At 49.3% G+C, this 17074-nt stretch overlaps 2 protein-coding genes across 7 annotated transcripts in view; both read left to right on the top strand.

Annotated features, from left to right (window-relative positions):
- The window catches only part of LOC109925156 (mitogen-activated protein kinase kinase kinase kinase 5-like), an 11914-nt gene extending 3614 nt beyond the window's left edge, over window positions 1–8300 (top strand). Inside the window, exons 3-9 of the mRNA XM_048619644.1 lie at window positions 170–273; window positions 1352–1529; window positions 2055–2123; window positions 3259–3345; window positions 5364–5434; window positions 6702–6757; window positions 8062–8300. Coding sequence (XP_048475601.1) covers window positions 170–273; window positions 1352–1529; window positions 2055–2123; window positions 3259–3345; window positions 5364–5434; window positions 6702–6757; window positions 8062–8149 — 653 coding nt within the window. The 3' untranslated portion in view covers window positions 8150–8300. The remainder of the gene's footprint in view (window positions 1–169; window positions 274–1351; window positions 1530–2054; window positions 2124–3258; window positions 3346–5363; window positions 5435–6701; window positions 6758–8061) is intronic.
- A 4313-nt stretch (window positions 8301–12613) lies between these two features.
- sf1 (splicing factor 1) overlaps window positions 12614–17074 on the top strand; it is a 25836-nt gene continuing 21375 nt past the window's right edge. The window contains exons 1-2 of one of the 6 annotated variants that reach the window (XM_048619659.1): window positions 12614–12858; window positions 14713–14844. In XM_048619659.1, the coding sequence (XP_048475616.1) occupies window positions 12798–12858; window positions 14713–14844 (193 nt within the window). In that variant the 5' untranslated portion in view covers window positions 12614–12797. Of the gene's footprint in view, window positions 12859–13468; window positions 13818–14712; window positions 14845–17074 lie in introns of those variants that run through there. The other 5 variants (XM_048619657.1, XM_048619656.1, XM_048619658.1 and 2 more) reach the window with 5 other exon arrangements.

Below are 17074 nucleotides of genomic sequence, written 5' to 3'. Positions count from 1 at the left end.
AGATTCCAGTCTGTAACTCCCTCCCGGGGTATCTGTTATTCTGTATATAAACCACCCCGAATCCCTCAGCTTTGCTGCGATGCCCATCAGAGTCGAGCAATCCCAGCGCTCCTTGCTGTTTGTTGTGGAACGTGGAAGCAATGCTGTGGTTTCCTGTATCTGTTTGCAGTGAGAAACCCCTATACGACTGCTACGTTCCTGTGCGCGGCGATGGACAATACCATCGTTCTCCTTCAGTGGTATGAGCCTCTACAGAAGTTCATGATCCTCAAGGTAAAAATAAAAACGTCCTTGCTTGTTCACCACCCCGTTTCGGTGCCAGGCCAGAGGGTGAGGCTTGTTGCAGCATCGGGATGAGAAGAGGTTTTATATCAGGAACACAGCCTGCTGGGATGGTCAGAACACTCTGAGCTGTGAAGCCTCCATGAATGAATAGCCGGCCACCCAGTTGGTTGTTAATCCTCTTAGGAAACGAGAAGCCAATTCCCCTGAGATGGATAGTACACTGTGAGACTGGTCATACTGCGCCCTGCTTTTAACAGCTGTATACACTACAAATGGGAATGCTTCTCCCAGCGCGTTCCCATTATTGTGATCCCGCCAAAATATCCATCTGTCCCTTAATCCAGGCTGTCGTTCTGAATGTGAACACTGAGGGAGCGCAGCACTGTCGGAGGGTCAGCGCTGAGGGAGCGGAAACTGTCGGAGGGTCAGCGCTGAGGGAGCGGGAACTGTCGGAGGGTCAGCGCTGAGGGAGCGGGAACTGTCGGAGGGTCAGCGCTGAGGGAGCAGGCACTGTCAGAGGGTCAGTGCTGAGGGAGCGCCACACTGTCGGAGGGTCAGCGCTGAGGGAGTGGGCACTGTTGGAGGGTCAGTGCTGAAGGAGCGCCGCACTGTCAGAGGGTCAGTGCTGAGGGAGCGGGCACTGTCAGAGGGTCAGTGCTGAGGGAGCGCCGCACTGTCGGAGGGTCAGCACTGAGGGAGTGGGCACTGTTGCAGGGTCAGTGCTGAAGGAGCGCCGCACTGTCGGAGGGTCAGTGCTGAGGGAGCGGGCACACAGAGGGTCAGTGCTGAGGGAGCGCCGCACTGTCGGAGGGTCAGTGCTGAGGGAGCAGGCACTGTCGGAGGGTCAGTGCTGAGGGAGTGGGCACTGTCAGAACGGGAGCTTCCTTTCAGGCTTTGCCCGATCAGACTGGACTTTCCAACCTGAAACATAAATTGGTGTTCCCATTCGGAAACAGGTATTCCAACAGTTCTCCTGGCATGGGCATGAGGAAGGGCTTCGGTGACTCATCTCCCTCTCCTCAGAGACCTGACTCGTGTTTCTTTCTGTCTTGCTTCCTTTGTGCAGCAAGTCAGCCTCACACTCCCGAACCCTCTGCAAATCTTCGAGCTGCTGGTCTTCCCTGGTGAAGAGTATCCACACGTGTGCCTGGGCGTCCGGGCTCCCATGCAATCCCACCAGGTCCTGCATTTTGACACCATCCAGCTTACCGCCACGGGATCGCTTGGACCAGAGAAACAGCCAGGTACAGGCACCAGACTACAACCAACCGTGCCCCGCACCGAGCCACGACAGCAAATATCAGGACAAACCCCATCAAACAGTTGGAGGGTCACAGAGATAGGGAGGGGGTGTAGGGGCTGGAGGGGGTGACAGAGATAGGGAGGGGGTGTAAGGGTTGGAGGAGGTGACAGAGATAGGGAGGGGGTGTAGGGGCTGGAGGGGGTGACAGAGATTGGGAGGGGTTCAGGTTTCGTGACCTGGGAGGCGTAGAAGGGGACAGTGTAAGGTGAGCTTCACTTTCAGTTTAAAAATATAGGGAAGATTTATTTCCATTCTCAAACGTTAGAGTGCGCTTTACTCTGTATCTAACCCCGTGCTGTCCCTGTCCCTGAGAGTGTTTGATGGGGATGGTGTTGAGGAAGCTTTCGACTGAAAGTAAGTGGACAGTAAACTGTAGAGGAAGCTTGATTCTGTATGTAACTTTGTGTGAGCTTTTTATTTTCCCCAACAGTTTCACAGCCCTTAACTGTGTTATTTGTTTTTTAAGAGACTTCATTGATGAATGCCAGCCACGTTTCACAGCTCGACCGGGACAACGTCCTTGTCTGTGTTGACAGTAAGTTCTCCAAATTTAATTAAACTCTTTAACAGGCAATATTGAACAGGTCAGCCAGCTCTTGTTTTCTTCTTATTCATTCACGGGATAAGGGTGTCGCTGGCTAAGCCAGCATTTATTGCCCATCTCTAATTGCCCCAGAGGGGCAGTTAAGAGCCAACCACATTGCTGTGGGTCTGGAGTCACATGTAGGCCAGACCAGGTAAGGATGGCAATTTCCTTCCTGAAGAACATTAGTGACCCAGATGAGTTTTTCCTACATTTGGCAATGGGTTCATGATTATCATTAGATTCTTAATTCCATACTTTTTTATGAAATTTAAATTCTACCTTCTGCTGTGGTGGGATTCAAACCCAGTCCCTAGAACATTACCTGAATCTCTGCATTACTTGTCCAGAGATAGTGCCACCAGGTGTTATTGAACAAGGGGTTCCCTTTGTTGAGGCACTCCAACTAAACCATCAAAGGATCGTGAAAACATTACCAAAACTACATCAACATAATTGTCCAGCAGTCCCAAATTACTGCCTCTGTCAGGGAGTACTTTGTGGCTTAAAACACCCTGAAAATGAGGGAGCGCCGCACTGTCGGAGGGTCAGCGCTGAGGGAGCGCCGCACTGTCGGAGGGTCAGCGCTGAGGGAGTGCCGCACTGTCGGAGGGTCAGCGCTGAGGGAGCGGGCACTGTCGGAGGGTCAGCACCGAGGGGGCCGGCACTGTCGGAGGGTCAGCACCGAGGGGGCCGGCACTGTCGGAGGGTCAGCGCCGAGGGGACGGGCACTGTTGGATGGTCAGCGCTGAGGGAGCGCCGCACTGTCCAGGGGTTTGAATGAAAGAGAGTTGCGGGATGGAGGAGGTAAAGGAACCCTTGGCCAATATTGGAAGAAGAGTGGGGGCGGGGGAGTTCACCCAAGGTCCTGAGGCCAGTATTTATCCCTCAACCAGCATCGCTGAAAACAGATGATCAGGGTCATCCCCACATTGCCGTGTGTGGGATCTTGCTGTGCCTCCTTCATTTCAATGGTCAATGTGAAGCTCAGGAAAAAAAAAGTTCTGAAGCTTTGGGGATTGCTGAAGCAGTGAGAGAAGCTGGTCTAACAGGGGCATCTCCCTGACTATTTTTGGTAATTTTGCAGATTGTGTGAAGATTGTGAGCTTACATGGGGAGCCACGTCACAGCTTGGCAACCGAGCTCAGCTTCCGATTTTGCGTCCACACAGTCGGTGAGTGTAGCCACATGCACAGGCGAGCCAGGAGGCCACCATTCAGCCCATCACGTTTGCTCCTCCATCCCATACTATCACACCTGAACTTGGGTTCGCATTCCCACATTCTCACCCATTCCCCCAACAGCTAGAAAATCAATCTATCTCACCACGGCGTTTAATATATTTAACCATCGAGACTCAACAGCCTAGGAGGGGGTTTCCACAGGCTCACCACCCTCTGAGTGAAGAAATGCCCCCCCCCCCCCGATCCTCAATGATCACTGCCCCCACCCCCCCATCCTGAGACCGTGCCACCCATCCCATGCACAAAGCAAGATCAACATTATTTGAAGTTTGAGAGGTCCATTTGATGACAGCAGGGAAGAAGCTGTTCTTGAATCTGTTGGTGCGTCTGTTCAAGCTTCTGTATCTTCTGCCTGACGGAGGAGGTTGGAAGAGGGCATCACCGGGGATGGGAGGGGTCTTTGATGATGTTGGCCGCCTTTCCTCGGCAATAAGAAGTGTAGATGGAGTCCACGGACAGGAGGTATAAATTTTAACAAGACTTCGTTATCCCCGTGCACTAACCTGCCTGCCATAACTTTATGTTGCGAACTGCCTTCCTGACCAGTTAAGACTTGAGAATCCGCTGCAGCCTATTTCCCCTGGTCACAGGACGAACCCAGGCTACATTCTCACCAGGGTGTCCTCCAAGCACGGGAGCATGCGCTGTCTATCAATACTGCCGCTATCATTAGAGAGAGGGTGGTGCAATGTTTCATCTGACCATTTAATTTATTAAGTTTTAACTTTTTTTTTGGAGCAGATTCTGAAGCCCCCTATTTATATATTTTTCTCCTTTACCACTGCACAGCAATAAGCCCTTATATTTTCCCCTACAGTGCCCGTGTTGTGGTATAAACACAGGGACTCAGTGAAGACACCATTGTGCAAACAAACTTTTCCTTCAATAATTCCACCACCGCAAAAACACCCCGATAAGGGCCCAACTCCTTTTTAAAATATCGCACTCCCTGCATCTTTCTGCACTTTGATTTACAAGTAGAGCCCTTCAGGGCAGTGCAGCGACAATTATTCTCTTGGGTAGAAGCATGGGCAGGTGACAGTTTAACAGGAACAACCAGCGGTGTGACAGGGTCTCTGGATAGAACACAGAATGGCAAGTGAGGTCTCCTCCATTCGGTCAATGCGGCAGACCACCCTATTTCCATTTAGGATGGAGGCGCTGACTTATCTATCTCTGTGCCTTGCATTTGGAAACCAAGGATCGACTTGTTACTGCTGATTCTACATCTATCACTGCCGTGACAAAACTATCCTCTCCTGACCCCAAAGTAAAGTGAAGAACTGCAGACGCTGGCAGTACAGAAATTGCTGAAGAAACTCAGCAGCATCCGTGGAGGGAGAAGCAGGATTAACGTTTCAGGTCCGGTGACCCCAGATGCTGACTGACCTGCTGAGTTTCTCCAGCAATTTCGGTTTTTGCTCCACGGGCCGACTGAGTTTTTCCTGGAGAGATCACCCTGCCGTTAGAAATCGTTTGGATCCAGATGGCATAGGGCAGGCGCTGTTTCACTGAATCTGTCGTAGAGTTGTGCAGCACAGAAACAGACCCTTTGGTCCAATTCATATGCACTGACCAGACATCTGACCCATTCGCCAGCATTTGGCCCATATCCCCCTAAACCCTTCCTATTCATGTCCCCATCCAGATGCCTTTTAAATGTTGTAATTGTACCAGCCTCCACCACTTCCTCTGGCAGCTCGTTCCATACACACACCACCCCCTCTGCGTGAAAAGGTTGCCCCTTAGGTCCCTTTAAATCTTCCCTCTATGTCCCCCAGTGGTGTCCTTGGCTTGCCAGCTAAAATCAACTGCGTTCCCTGTTTAAGTTGGCATCATCCTAGAGAATGAGCAAGGCTTGGTGCGGGAGGGGGAAGGAAGGTGTGGGGTGGGTTGGTGGGTAAAGCATTGTACGCTCACTGATGCCACTGTTCTCCCATTTGTGCAGTCTGCCTGCAGGACAGTGTCCTAGCATTTTGGAGTCACGGGATGCAGGGCCAGAGTCTTCACTCAAACGAGGTAATGACCTGAAACTTCACCGGAATACAGCACAGGAGCGGGGGGGGGGGGGGGATGCAGACATCTGGGTCCTTTTCACTTTGCCAAGTGTGGGCGTTCCATACACACAATTCTGAGCCGTGCCCGAGAACAGCACTACATGTGTCGAGAAAGTGCAAAATGTACGCTATCATTCTAAAACAATCCAAATTCCAAACAAAAAAAAAAGCAAATAGATATGGGTTAGAGAGAGACAGTAAGAACTGTCAATGCTGGAGAATCTGAGATAACAAGGTGTAGAGCTGGAGGAACACAGCAGGCCAAGCAGCATCAGAGGAGCAGGAAAGCTGACGTTTCGGGTCGGGACGCCTTCTTCAGAAAAAGAATCTGAAATGGTTCTGAAGAAGGGTCCTGACCCAAAACGTCGGCTCTCCCGGTCCTCTGATGATGCCCGGCCTGCTGTGTTCCTCCAGCTCCACGCTGTGTTATCTAGACACGGGTTAGTGCCGTGAAAGGTACTTGTGAAAAGAATAAAAATAGGCTGGAGCTATGTTCCCTGCAGCATCAGAGGCTGAGGGGTGACCAGCTCAAGATGTGGGGCATTTGTTGGGGGTAGGAGAGGGGGAAAGAGGGTAAACGTGATGGTGCAGTGGTAATATCACTGGACCAGTAATCCAGAACCCCAGGGCAACATTGTGGGGTCATAGGTTCGAATCCCACCATGGCAATGGCGAGATTTCAGCTCAACTAAAAACAAAACATTTGGAATAAAGAGGTGGTCTAACGGTGACCGTGAAACTATTGTCGATTGTTATAAAAACCCATCTGGGTCACTAACGCCCTTTAGGGAAGGAAATCCCCACTTGGTCTGGACTACATGTGCCTCCAATCACAGCAGTAGGATTGACTGTTAACTGCTGTCTTGTAGATTCGAGATGGGCAATAAACATCAGCCCTAGCCAGAGACTTTCAAATCCCTAAAACATTTATTTTAAAATAAAGAAACTCGAAGGAGTCAGTTGAGTGGAATATTCAGAGTTGAGGCACAACTACAGTTTGTCTGAACTTAAAGCAAACAGAACATAGAAGACAGTTTAGGAAAAGCTCAACATAAACAGCTTCCTGAAACTATCCATTACAAAGGCCCAAGTCCAGATTCCAAATTCCTTATGTCAAACCTTTTCACCTCGCTCCGAGGGAAGGACATGAAATGCAGGCTCGTTTTTCCCCAAAACACTTTGGACCTAGGGGCAGAATGATACTCACCTTTTCCAATTCCCTTCTGCAGATCACTCAGGAGATTACGGATGAAACAAGGATGTTCCGTGTGCTTGGCACCCAGAGGTAAGCAGCTCAACGGTGCTGGTCTAGTCCTTGCTGCTGCCCCAGGGAGGGGAGAGGAGGGGAACCAAACTGAGGCCCCGGCCTGCTGGGCCTACAATGTGGACGGGTGACTGCGGGCCTGACATGGTGCCTACCGCAGTCGATCAGCCTGCAAGTGGCGTGCAGGGTTAGGGAGGTTGGCCAAGCAGCGCCCAGGACTGCACGTCCTCGCGAAAAGTTCGAACTCACACCCTTGGCGTGGGGGGAGGTGGGGTGAGTGGGGCCTGGAACTGCGTTGGGGTAATGGGATGCCAACTTTCAGAGGAGATGTGAATATTGGCACACCACCACCAGCTGGTGGGTTATGAGAGCTGCCCACCCACCCAGAATAAATGCTAACCAGTGGAGGCAGGGGAGTGACAGAGATTCCCCTCCATGGGACTCTGACCTACATGGGACTCCACACCCACAGGAATGCACTGGCTGGAAACGAAACAGGCAGGTTCAACTGAAGCATTGACAAAGGGCATTGGATGGTTATTTGTATAGTAATGGTGCGCAGGGATACAGGGTGGAAAGGCAGGAGACAGGCACGAGGGGATAGAGCTGGCAGGGGCGCGATGGACCAAAAGACCTCGTGAACCACTCTTTGACTCTGGGGAAGTCACTCAGTCGCATTAAACCATCACAAAAAGTGTGAAAGGAGTGATACTGGTCAGCACCGAGTGGACCTACTGCAGCTCAGTGTCACCTTCTCAAAAAGGTGGTGGAGGCTGGTACAATTACAACATTCATAGAATAGAATCCCTACAGTGTGGAAACAGGCCATTCGGCCCAACAAGTCCACACCGATCCTCTGAAGAGCATCCTTCCCTGACACCCCACCCTTCCTCCATTTCCCATGGCTAACCTGCACATCCCTGAGTAATTTAGCACAGCCAATCCACCTTAACCTGCACATCCCTGGGCACTACGGTACAATTTAGCACGGCCAATCCACCCTAACCTGCACATCCCTGGGCACTACAGGACAATTTAGCATGGCCAATCCACCCTAACCTGCACATCTTTGGCTTGTTGGAGGAAACCGGAGCACCCGGAGGAAACCTACGATATGGGGAGAATGTGCAAACTTAGGCATCTGGATAGGTGCGTGGATAGGAAGGGTTTAGAGGGATATGGGCCAAACACTGGCAAATGGGAGTAGATTAATTCAGGATATCTGGCCGGCATGGACGAGTTGGATTGAAGGATCTGTTTCTGTGCTGCACACCTCAATAACCAACTACAGCCTCCTAATGTTTGCACTGTGATCTGTTTTGCAGGGATATAATTCTGGAGAGCACCCCTACAGACAACCCCGCAGCTCACAGCAACCTGTACATCCTGACCGGCCATGAGAGCACCTACTGACACAGGCGCTGAGCAGAGAGGCATCATGTGCGGAAATCCAGACAGGAGCAGTGGAAACCTCAGGAAAATAGGATGTGGACCAGCACAGCCTTTTGTTAATTATTATTTAAGTTGCGTGTGAGGGCGTGGATTAAATTGTAAATTGACTTTCTGACAGGCCACTTGTCTCAGCTCAGTTACAGTGTGTTCTGAAAGAGGTGATCTCTTCCCTTCATCTACTGCCTTCAGTTCTGGTCTCCCTGCTATAGGGAAGGATGTTGTGAAACTTGAAAAGGTTCAGAAAAGATTTGCAAGGATGTTGCCAGGGTTGGAGGGTTTGAGCGACAGGGAGAGGCTGAATAGGCTGGAGCTATTTTCCCTGGAGCTGAGATGTGACCTTATACAGGTTTATAAAATCATGAGGGGCATGAACAGGGTGAATAGTCAAGGTCTTTTCCCCCAGGGTAGGGGAGTCCAAAACTAGAGGGGCATAGGTTTAAGGTGAGAGGGGAAAAATTTAAAAGGGACTTAAGGGTCTTGTTTCCATGCTGTACATCTCTACCTCTGCAATCTCGTCCAATATTGATGCAGCTCCTCACCTTCTGGCCACCGACGGAGGTCCAGTTTGCCCAGTACATTCAAGCCCCAACTATCATTGGTTCCCCTTTGGGCAGATTGAGTAACAGACAGACAGAAGCAAACAGCAAAATGCCACGTTTCAGAACCTTTCCTTAGTTAATACACTGAAATAAAAAAATCAGCACCCATTAACTATGAGTTAACCGGCAACAAATACACCAAACTAAAGGAATAGTCTTATGGTAGGATAGAATTTGAATATTTGCTGGGATAAAGACACTGTTTCAAACCCATCATGTTGCACTCATCAAAAGAAATACCAGAGGAGGGCGCGGTATACAGGCAATCCCCAGGTTACAATGGGTTCCATCTGGCGTCCACGCGCTGGTCATCTCTTATACGAGTCGGAACCCAACGCAGGACAATGGAAAGTAGCTGTTTGTAAGTACAGGAGATGTCATAGGCCGGATCTTTAAAGTTACACCCCTGTATGGGATTGCATTCACAAATACAAAGGTTTGTTAAGTCAGAAACCCTGTAACGCTGTACGAGAACAGCATGCAGCTTGGTCGGGGAGTGGATTCAGATTGTGAAGGCGTTGTCACAGAGATTACACGCTTCTTAAAGCACGTGACAGGGTAGGTGAGGAGAGGTGGTTTCCCCTTGTGGGACAGTTCAGGGCCAGAGGGCATCATCTCATGAGCAAGAGGTCACCTACTTCAGACAGGCAAAGAGAAATTTCTTCTCTCGGGGGGTAGTAAATTTGTGCAATTCTTTGTCACAGAGGGCTATCCAGGCTGGGTTGTTCAGTATATTCAAGGCTGAGATTTATAACTAGTAAAGGGAATTAAGGGTTAAGGGGAAAACGCTAGAAAGTGGAATTGAGGATGATTAGATCAGCCAAGAATGAGAGCAGTCTGAATGGTCCGCTACTTCTCTCATGTCTTATGGCCTTACAGAATGCAACAGTTAGATGATGGCTGACAGTTAACTGCCAAGTTGTGTGTAAATTAAAGCCAGGCAACTTTACTCTGATTGGTCAAGACAGAAAGGACATGTATGCACAGCGTGCATTGTTTTCTTGTAAAGTGTCTAGTTTCTGGCTTATTCCTCAGCATTACAGCAACAATTCCAGAGTCCCAGGTTTCCAATAGGCTTGCCTCTCCCTGCCACCTGTGTGTCCTCGAAAAGGTCATTCCACTCAGCCTGAGTCACCCAAGTGCTGACTTACATAAGCAAGGTCCACATCAGCAACTCCCTCATGCCTTCACATCCAGACGCCCCAACAATCCTCTTCCCTTCCCTCCAAACTCACCAGCATCCTGCTTGCTGTTGCACACCTCTGCTCCTCCACACAGCAGCGTCTTTTGTTTCTCCGCTTCAGTCTCAAAAAATCAAAGACCAGCTCTTCATTTCCTACCATAAAGGTGCGAGAACTGTGCCAGGATATTTCAGATAGGTTTCTGTTAGCACTTCCCTTCCAACCCACCATGATCACATGGGACCATCTCGGAGCAGAAGTGCCCAATATGACCTCACTGTCCCATTTCAGAACATTCTCACTCACCTTGAGTAAAAGGGAAAACTTTCATAAAATAAGAGGTAAAACCACTCTAATGGCCACTTTTTATTTCTTTTGTCTCTATTTTTCTAAATTCTTTCTCCCGTAAGAATTTGCAGCCACCCACGGCACGGTAAATCAGGGGTTAGCATTGCTGCCCCACTCGACCCAGGTTCGATGCCAGCCTCGGGCAGCTGTCTGCGTGGAGTTTGTACATTCCCCCAGCGTCAGCGTGGGCTTCTTCCGAGTGCTCCAGTTTACTCCAATCATGTGCAGGTTAGGGTGGATTGGCCATGCTAAATTGCCCATAGAGTCCAGGGATGTGCAGCTGAGGTGAATTAGACATGGGAACTACAGGGTTACAGGGATAGGGTAGGATGCTCTCCACAGGATAAGTGGGGACTTGATGGGCAAAATGGCCTGATTCCACACCATAGGGATTTTTTATTTCAAAAATCTACTTTATTCGTTAAAAAAAAGTCTCTGTATATACATTGTCACAAAAGCCGTTCTGTTCTGTACAGTTGTGTATCAAGTAAATGAACAAAACATTGGACTTTGACTCAATCCAAAAAATTAAAGACCTCTCTTTGACATACAACACTAATATTTACACATATTTGAGACACTGGGTCCGATAACTGAACGGACTGCCATTTACCTTCAGCAGGAAGGCCTCAGACAGTGGTCTTTCCTCCCTGCGCCTTGGCAGTGGCTCCCCAAGCTTTAATGCATCCCTCAGCACGTAGTCCTGGACCTTGTGATGTGCCAGTCTGCAACACTTGGTCGAGGTCAAGTCCTTGTTCTGGAAGGCCAACAGGTTTCGGACAGACCAAAAAAAAGCATGTTTCACTGAGCTGATGGTCGTCCAGATGCAGTCAACGTTTGTCTTGGAGTGTATCCTGGGGAACAGACCGTAGAGCACAGAGTCCCGCATCACGGAGCTGCTCGGGATGAACCTCGACAAAAACCACCGCATCACTCTCCAGACTTCCTTTGCAAAGGCACAATCCAAAAGGAGATGTGTGACAGTCTCAATGCTGCAGGGATTCTCCAATTTTAATTTGTACTTGAAAATCCCTTTTGGAATACTGCATGCAATTCTGGTCTCCCTGCTGTAGGATGTTGTGAAACTTGGAAGGGTTCAGAAAAGATTTACAAGAATGTTGTCAGGGTTGGAGAGTTTGAGCTATAGGGAGAAGCTGAAAAGGCTGGGGCTATTTTCCCTGGAGCATCAGAAGCTGACGGGTGACCTTATAGAGATTTATAAAATCACAAGGGGCACGGATAGGGCGAATAGGCATGGTCTTTTCCCCCAAAGTGTGGGAATCCAAAACTAGAGGGGCATAGGTTTAAGGTGAGAGGGGAAAGATTTAAAAGGGACCTGAGGGGCAACTTTTTCACACAGAGGGTAATGAGTGTACAGAACAAACTTCCAGCAAGGCTGGTACAATTACAAACATTTAAAAGGCATTTGGATGGGTATATTAAAAGGAAGGGTTTAAGGGGATATAGGCCAAATGCTGGCATATGGTACTAGGTTAATTTAGGATATCTGGTTGGGCGGTCAAGTTGGACGGAAGGGTCTGTTTCCGTGCTTACTAACTCTACGACTCTAATCTGTACCCAAGACAGCACGGTAAATGGCGACTTGTAAACTTTTCAACATACCCATTTGAGTTCATGTGACAATAAAGATAATTCTAACACGACAAAAAGCAAAAACTCGAGAAGAACTGCGGATGCTGGAAATCAGAAACAGAGGTTGCTGGAAAAACTCAGCAGGTCTTGCAGCATCTGTAGAGAGAAATCAGAGTAAATATTTCCGGGATAACAAGGTGTAGAGCTGGATGAACACAGCAGGCCAAGCAGCACCAGAGGAGCAGGAAGCCTTCCTGCTTGGCCTGCTGTGGTTCATTCAGCTCTGCACCTTGTTATCTCAGATTCTCCAGCATCTGCAGTTCCTACTACCTCCAAATATTTCCGGGTCAGGTGACCACCCCCCCCCTTTGTAACAAGCAACAATGCCCAAAGCCTGGGTTTGGCATCGGCGTCCAATCAAAATGGGATGCAGGAAGATGGACGTGCGTACGGGCGAATAGGAAGGCGAAAAACGAGCGGATGGCCCGGACATCGCCGCTAGCCAATCGGAAGGAAGGGCTGGGAACATGAACAAAGGAACCCATCAGGGGGCGGGAGGTAGGGCATTGATTGACGCCCTGAATGGCCATACGCAACAGCGGACGGGTGATAGACAGTCTAGGCAGCCAATCGGACGTTGCCCTGTGAGTGATGGACGGCGATGGTAGCCTGTCGCTAAGGGGAAGCTGTGTGGAGGGCGGGTCGCATGCAGGGAACAGTCCGGCCTATTCCGCCGCGGCGAAGATGCTCGAGGTCGAGTGAAGGGAACCTCCCGAGGCCCTGGCGTTAGAGAGTACTATAACCAGAACACACGGCTCCAAAACCCAGCTCAAGTAGACGAGACTAAAATAAACAAAAAGTCACCCATTATCGCCCACTCGCCTTCCGATGGAAGAGCCGGGCCGCTTCTTCATGATGTCTTCGTTCGGTCAGGCACCGCGGGAGCGAGGTAAGGTGTAGCTGTTGGATGATGGGGGCGGGGGGGCGGGGGCGCGTGGGGTGGTCTGCCACGGCTTTTCTTTCCGTAGCCTGTCAGTCAACGTCCACGTATTTCCGGTTTTTGACGGACGGCTGCAGTGCCATTGCCGACCAATCAGACCCCATTCCTCCCAGATCCCGTCCCGTCGTGACTGACAGATGGATGCTCCTTCCAATAGGCAGTGTGATTCTCTTTGATTGTCGGCTGTTCCGACCAATGAGAAGCATCTATCGGCTCTTGGGCTGGGACGTCCGTCCAAATGGCATTGTCGACCAATCGGATGGAGGGGAAGGGGTACCTGAAATCCGCACTGACGTGCGTGGCAGCGGGACCTGTCCTCCTTGGTTTACACCTGATGGACAGGCGTCTAACCAATAGGGAAACGGTTCATCGCTGATGGACGGACATTCCCTCCAATCGCTATGTCGGACCGTCCATTCGGCCCCATGCAATGGGGGAAACAGGCTTTTATTTGACGGACGGAAGATACGACCAATAGCATTCGTGTTTCCCACGTGATGGTGACGCCTTGGCCAATGGTCTGTGTTGGCGCTGTGGGCGGGGGTTGAGACGTCCCACCCCCACCCCTCTGTTCGTCAAACCGTCTCCCTGTGGTCGCGGCCGCCATGTTGTGGCGGCGACGCCGCGCGGTCTCTGGCGCTTCCTACTCGGCCTTTTAGGCCCTTGATCGCTGAGTCGCCGCTCCTTTACCTCAGCTTTCGGTCTCCCCTCGCTGGGAAAGAGGGTGATTAAGGGCGGCTGCCGCCGGTCAGTGCGAAATCTGGTTCCTCCCCTCCCCACCCCCACTCCCGGGGACGGTGGGTGAAGTGAGAAGGAAATGGCGAGCGGGGCCCACACCTCTCCCGTCGGCGGCAAGATGCTCCAGGCCGTGGGCAATAAACGCGGCATCGAGAGTCCGGCGCTGGACGGTGAGTTGGTGGGGAGGAGAAGGCCCTGAGCCGAGCAAAGAGTTTGACCTGAAAAAAAAATCATTCATTTTTCGCCTTATTCGGGCCTGTTCGTCTATTTTTCTTTGTCTGTGTTTAGTCTTATTCCAATAATTTGATCGTTTTTGACTTACATTTGTTTAAAATACGCCCTTTTGACTTGGGTGAGTTTATCCGCGTCCACTTTACTCCCCTCAACTCCCCCCCCACTCCATTTTGTTTAACGTGTTTATTTTTCCCCTCACGTCGATTTCCTACCTTTCTGTCCGCACATTCTTCACTTTATTAATGCTGGGGTTTCTGTCTCTACCATGGGAGATTTCCTATGTAAACGGGTCACGCTGCAGTCCTGGCCTCCCGCCACTGCGGGGGCGCTGCAGGTCGACTCTGAGAGTCCTTTTGGTGTCGTGCATCCTAGGGTTACAATGGGAGGTTTTCTATGTAAACGTGTCATGGTGATGCAGGCTGCGCAGTTACTATGGGAATTTCCTCTGTAAACGTGTCACGGTGATGCAGGCTCCGCAGTTACTGTGGGAATTTCCTATGTAAACGTGTCACGGTGATGCAGGCTCCGGAGTTACTGTGGGAATTTCCTATGTAAACGTGCCACGGTCATGCAGATCCAAAGGGTACCAGGAGGTTCCTGTGTAAACGTGTCGTGGTGAGACAGCTCACCACAGTGACCAGGGGAGGTTTCCAGTAAACACGTCGCTTGTGGTTCCCTACCCACTGGGCCAGTGCTGCTGCCATTGCCCGCTGAACCCCCAAGAATTGTATGCATGCGGAGGCCCAGGTTTACTACTGGAGGATTCCTTTGCTGGTTTTGTGCACAATCTGTATTGACGTTCCTGGTTTTTTTATTATTATTATTTTACAGATGATTTTGGGCAGAAGAGAAGGAAAAGAAGTCGCTGGAGCAATGAGACTTCGGATCAGAAAACGGTCATTCCTGGGATGCCGACTGTGATTCCACCTGGACTGACCCGTGATCAGGAGCGTGCTTATATCGGTAAGGATTTAGCCCACTTATGCTGCCTATTCATTGTCTCTAATGGTAATCTATGTCTTAACGCAAAGTCTAATCATTTTAAAGAGAGCAGTGTGCCACAAATGTTCATGTGCAGAAGTTTCTGTAAAATTGCAATGTGTAAAATGCTATAATGGCGTTTAAGATTATTTGGATATATTGGGGATGCCACAATAATCAGTTACAACTCAGTGACATTTTATCCGCTGCCTCCTTATTTTGACCCTCAGAGTTTCTGCTTTTACAGATGTGAAACAGGATGTTTTTAACCAACCTTTACAAATGTATCCAGATTTTATGCAGCCAAGCTCTCAAATCATCCGTAGTGTTGTCACTAGGGTGTCACCCAGATTTGGGAGGGTGGGTCTGCAATGAAATGCTTGCACGATATTCGATTGGATCTGAAGCGAGAGGGAGCTATAACACACAGGAGCACAGTTCTCCATTTGCAGCTGTCTGGATTTTGGGAGGGTGATTTTTGTCACTGACGGTGCTGAAGGTGCATTGGTTAGCTGAGGTTGTCCCCTAGTCCTGGCAGTCCACAGGACCAAAGGAACCTAGTGACAACACTGTGCATGAGAGTCGAGCTTTTCTGTTTGAAAGTGTGTGGCCAGTGGCGGCAAGGACCGATTCTCAAGCAACCTATGTCCATATTGACCGCTCAGCCCTCTTTCTTTAATATGTCAAAGGAGGGATAGAGTCAAACCCTAAACTGGTGCATGTAAGGCAGGCACTGTACAGGAGCAGGTCGTGTTAAGCTACAACTCTGAATTCTGGTCCTCCAATGCAATCACTTGGGTCTTTGAGCCAAAATCACATCTCTCATTCAGATTTTCAACAATATGTCAATGGTATCACCTAGCAGTTTCACGAATTTTCTGTGAATTTTTTTTAAGGAAGGGTGATGTAACGCATAGTATAGCCATTTTCCCATCTTGTCCTTCCGATTAGCCTACTTCTGCACCTATTTTGAACATTTGACGTTAACAGCTTCCATTTTGTGTGGTACCTCTGATTTTTTTCTGTCGAGGTGAGAGCAATTAGTCACTCACCTGGTTTTGATTGGCTAGTGAAACAGTTTCAATGTTATAAATTTGTGTTCTACTGTGCTTTCGCAGCATTCTGGGGTAGAGAATTTCAAAGATTCGCCACGACACTGAATGAAGGAATTCCTCCTTATCTCAGTGGTAAATAGCCTACCGCCTAGCCTGAGTTTCTGTCCCCTGGCTCTAGGGTCATCAGCCAGGGAAAGGAAAATCCTGTAAGAATTTAGGTTTCAGTGAGATATCCCCTCACTCGTTGGAACGCCAGAGAAAATACACCATGTTTTCTCAATCTCTCATAAAACAGCTCTGCCATCTGATTAATCTGGGATCAATATGATGAACCTCTGTTGTACTTCCTCTTTATAAAGTGTATTCTTCCTTAGATGAGATCAAAACAGTTTAAAAACAAATTCCAGATATGGTATCGCCAAGGCTTTATATAAATCGCAGCAAGACATCTTTATTCCTGCACTCAGATTCCCCTGTAATGACAGCCAACACACCATTTACCTTTCTAATTGCTTGCAGCGCCTGCATGTTAGCTCTTAGTGACGCATGGGTAAGAATCCTATTGGATGCCTGCAGTGTCTCTGTTTTTCTACCAAAGTGAAAATCTTCACACTTAGCTGCATGATAATCTATATGCTGTGCTTCGTCCCATTCGGTTAATTTGTCCAAGTCCTCTGGAAGCCTTCTGTTGTCTCAAACTTGCATTCCCAGCCAGTTTGATGTCTCCACATTTAGAAATATTACAGTTGGTCCCTGCATTCAAATCATTTTTATAGATTCGGAGCAACTGTGGCCTTAGCACTGATCCTTGCCGTACTGCACTAGCAGCACATGCAATCCTGAGAATGAACTGTTTATTCTTATTGTCTGCTTTCTGTCTGATCTGGTTATTTTGGATCTGAGTTCATAACTGTCATTGTTTGGGTCTATTTATTAATGAGACTGTCAATTTGACTAACATCTCTCTTCTCCCTGCACCTCCTCTCAGGATTGAAATTGCAGAATGGGTCAGAAGAAGCTGCCCAGCCATTCCTTTGTGCTCGCATGTTCTCATTCTTTTTCTCTTTCTCTTTCTCGCTCTATCTTTTTTTCTGTGTCTCTCTGTGCTTGTGTGTCTCTCTCTCTCTCTGTGCGTGTGTCTCTCTCTCTCTCTCTCT

The sequence above is a fragment of the Rhincodon typus genome, chromosome 43 (genome assembly GCF_021869965.1).
Source record: "Rhincodon typus isolate 14 chromosome 43, sRhiTyp1.1, whole genome shotgun sequence".
In the NCBI taxonomy this organism is placed as follows: Eukaryota; Metazoa; Chordata; class Chondrichthyes; order Orectolobiformes; family Rhincodontidae; genus Rhincodon; species Rhincodon typus.
This window is presented reverse-complemented; position numbering and strand designations above follow the sequence as displayed.